The 4,308-nt window shown below is 46.5% G+C and overlaps 1 protein-coding gene across 1 annotated transcript; it reads left to right on the forward strand.

Moving 5' to 3' along the window:
- Positions 1–258: 258 nt before the first annotated feature.
- LOC307083382 (twist-related protein 2-like) lies at positions 259–939 on the forward strand (the record flags this gene model as incomplete). The annotated part of the gene is made up of 1 exon (XM_079747246.1): positions 259–939. Exon 1 carries the CDS (start codon positions 361–363, stop codon positions 937–939), a length of 579 nt encoding a protein of 192 aa, XP_079603372.1. The 5' UTR covers positions 259–360.
- Positions 940–4,308: the final 3,369 nt, after the last annotated feature.

Below are 4,308 nucleotides of genomic sequence, written 5' to 3' on the forward strand. Positions count from 1 at the left end.
TGAGCGGCTAGGTATAAAAGAGGGCCAGCCATGGGACCAGCCCGTCAGAGGGTTTGTTGTTGTTGCCACTGCCAGATTGAGAATGGCAATGCGGAGGTGAGAACTTTTACGAGGTAACAAGGCAACGGGACTTGGGGGTGCAGACGTCGGACCAGCGGTAAGGCCAATGGAGCATCGACATCAGCTGTAAGTTAAGAGTGTTCCTGTCTCCTCTCTTTCCTTCCACCGCTTGCGTTACTGGATGGATAAGAAGCCGTTCGCTGTACCATTGTACGTTGCACTAGCGTTGTAGACATTGCGGGTGTCTGGATAAGAAGAAGCCAGGGAGCCATTCTAGGAAGTCCTCCAGAGGGACCTGCCATGAGAGAAGAGGTGTCCTGCACTAACTCCCCTGAAGGAGGGCTGGGGGCCAGCGAAGAGGAGCTGGAGCGGGGCTCCAAGAAGACCCCGCAGCCAGGCAACCGCAAGCGCTCCCCGTTCCCCAAGAAGGACAGCTTGGGCCGGGGTCCGGAGGAGACCATGGGGCTGAGCCCGGGCGGGCTGCTGCCGGCCGCCGGTCCCAAGCGCCTAAAGAAGAGCCCCTCGGCGGTGGTCTCGCTGGCGCCCACGCCGCTGGGGCCCGGGCCGGAACAGCCCTACGAGGACCTGCACACACAGCGCGTCATCGCCAACGTGCGGGAGCGGCAGCGCACGCAGTCGCTGAACGACGCCTTCGCCTCGCTGCGGAAGATCATCCCTACACTGCCCTCGGACAAGCTGAGCAAGATCCAGATCCTGAAGCTGGCGTCGCGCTACATAGACTTCCTCTACCAGGTGCTGCAGAGCGACGAGATGGACGCCAAACTGGCCAGCTGCAACTACCTGGCCCACGAAAGACTGAGCTACGCCTTCTCCGTCTGGAGGATGGAGGGGGCCTGGGCCATGTCGGCCAGCCACTAGGCTCACCTTTAACCTCTCCTCTCTGACCCCTTCCCCAACCCTCCCCCCTCCCTCCTCGCTCCCCTTCCTCCAGCCCCCCCTCCCCCCTCCAAACCCTACCGTATGTCCATCTGTCCTGTCTCTATACCCCTGCCCCTTGCCTTTCTTTTTTTGCACACACATCTTGATTACTGAACATTTGATGTTCCCTTCCTGTCTGACCTCAGACCTTCCCCGCATGCTAAGCTAGTCTCTGTGTTCCCTGTAGCTCAGGCGTTAACGTGAATGTAATGTAGACCACTGCAGTCTGCCACTGCCATCCATCCCCGGCTACTTTACCTTATTCCACGCTGTCTGTCTGCATGAGGAGCTCTGTGTGTAACCTACCATTCAGCCTAATGCTACGATGCTGCCACAGTGAAGCCCTTCAGGTATGTACATGATATCATAGCAACCGCATACACAAACACACGCACACACACATACACACACACACACACACACACACACACACACACACACACACAGACAGACACACACACACACACACTTGCACACACACACACACTTGCACACACACACACCAACACAGACATACACACACACACAAACGCACACACACACACTTGCGGGCACGCTTACACACAAGTACACACACATGTACACACAGACAAACACCTGTGTTTAGTAAACATACATCGTTCAAACTTTTACTTTAAAAAAAAGGGGCAATGCTCATTTAAATAAGTGTAATAAGCTACAGTAAAAATGTTTATTTATAATTAATCTAAAGTTTACACATTTAAACAAGTAATGTGCAAAATGGTGAAAAAACGTCAAGTAACACTTGCGTACGGTTATATTAAGTTGGAGGAACACAATAACATTGACCAATCTTCAGCAAGACAATCAGTAGCATTGATATAGTACGGTACAATACCTAAAGTATATTATATTCTAACAGAAATATACGTGAAAATAACTTCACCAACATGAAACAGATCACTCTGTGACCGCCAATCTGTTAGTTGTCAAAGCCTCTATAGGCAAATACAAATAGTATATATTCATTCATAGTATATCTTTGTAGGCAGTATACATTTAGAAGAACAAATTATTCACTTAAACAATCGGTTGCGGCTGTAAATAGATTTGTAATGTCAGCAGGTAGACAAATATCAGCAACACTAAATTAAGAAATACGTTTATTCCAGAAATGTCAGTGAAACAGTAACAGCATTATTTAAATCAATTTAATATGTATACAGTAAAGTGAAAAATTCATATATTTAGCAGTATATGTAAACTTTTCCATACCATGATTATATTATTATTCTGTTATATTTGTTGTTATTAGAACTATTACTACAAGTCTCATTGTATAAAATATTGTAAAATATTACAAATTTGGATAAACCTCTTTGTAATAATATGTGAATTAAGTTGTCTTATAAAATTTAAATGAAAAAAATTTGAATTGAGAAAATAGATTCTTAGAATTGAAAAAAATAAATATATCCGATGAGCAAATTATTATAGTATATAATACTAGTATATAGTACTATAATAATAGTTTAGAACTATCAAAGTAAATATTAAAACATATGAAATAGAAAACATTTTATCTATCAAATTAAAGATTAAAACTATAGATTACATTTTGATTTAGCCAGTGTTAATTAAATTTAATCTGGCATGTAAACAAAAAATAAAATGTATTGGTTGAAAAGTTAAAGGTATTCACCAAGGCTATTGCTTACACTGAACTGACTGAGATTATTAAGTCAACCGACAAAGTATTTAACTTTAGAGCAGAACAGAATATGTTTTTAACCACCATAATAGAAGACACAAGTGTCATAGACAGGTATAGAGAAAACAAGGAGGAGTGGAAAAAAGACTGCTCTCTCTATTTCCCCCCCTCTCTCTCTCTACCGCTCTCTCGCTTTCGCTCTCCCTCTCTCTCTCTCTCTCTCTCTCTTCCTACCTCTCGCTCACTCTCTCTCCTTCTCTACCTCTCTATCTCTCCCCCCTGCAGCCTTATGTTCTCTAGATCTTGTATCCAGTATCGTGCAATCAGGCCCCACTGGGGCCCAGACAAGCAGGAACCTTTAGATTGGAAACAGTTGTGAGGCATTAGGAAGGTGTGTGTGCCAGGGGGGCATAGGGCGTTGTGCGTGTGTTCGTCAATTGGTATGTGTGTGTGTGTGTGTGTGTGTGTGTGTGTGTGTGTGTGTGTGTGTGTGTGTGTGTGTGAGGGAGAGAGAGAGAGTGTGCATAGATCCGCGCTTAGGTGCTTGTGTGTGTGGGGGTTTGTTTGGGTTTTCTTTGATTTCTGTGTGTATGTGTGTGTGTGTCGGTGTGTGTTTATGTGTGTGTGTGCGTGCACGTGCGCTATTACACTAGGGAATGTGGAGCTTTCAGTCGGCAACCCGTGCATACAGCATGCTCGGTTGTATGTATGTCCAACTGCTTTTGCACATGTGTGCGCACAGAGACACAGGGAAAGCACCACTTATATGTACATATATTATTCTGAACGATAACAATCAAATGACATTATTTAATACCTGGCAAGTGGTGGCGTGCTACCTCTCCACTACTGCTGCTGCTGCTGCTGATGGGAGCTGGGAGATAGCGATCTAGACGAGTGAGTGTGGGAGCAGAAAAAGCTAACAGACCCACTGGGGGCCTGCATGGCCTGCTGGCCTGGGCTGTGGTGGAGGGTTAGGTCAGGCAGGACCATGTTGCAAGGTGAAACTCTGAGCTTTTTCCTAATGAGAGTGAACAGATTGAAGGTGAACAGATTGAAAGTGAACACAGTACAAACACACGCATAGACTGTCCTCGACCATCGCATACGAAATCGAACAGCGATACGACACACATATATCGACCACCTCACTTTGCCTATTATCTCTAAGTGCATCTTGACACTTTTATAACAGCAGTGAGAGCAGTGTGATTAAAGCATTCAGTGTCCAGACGGTCCTCACACATGTCTGGGAGCCCACGGAGCTGCTCTCTCCAGGTGCTCCACCATTAAACAGAGCCCCGGTGGCCCCTGGAGCCTGGGGGGGGCTTTGAAGGTTTTACACTGCCCTTGTGGTGGAGGATGGAGGCTGGGATCCAAGGCTGCAGCCGCACACGCTGCTGCAGCTCAACTGGTGTCCTTGAAACAGCGCTCTGTAGTTATTCACTCACTCACACTCCTCCTCCTCCTGCTCTCCATGGCGGGTCCCCTGTCATTTGGTTCTCTCTGCAGGGGCCCTGCGCTGGAAAGTGTGAGGGAATATATTCTTTGTAATTGCAGCCCCAATGCGTGAACATATGGTGGGGGTATGAGGTATGGCCCCGAAAACAGCTGAAAAATGTGTCCAAGGTGAAAGC

The sequence above is a fragment of the Pollachius pollachius genome, assembly GCF_949987615.1.
Source record: "Pollachius pollachius genome assembly, chromosome: 12".
In the NCBI taxonomy this organism is placed as follows: domain Eukaryota; kingdom Metazoa; phylum Chordata; class Actinopteri; order Gadiformes; family Gadidae; genus Pollachius; species Pollachius pollachius.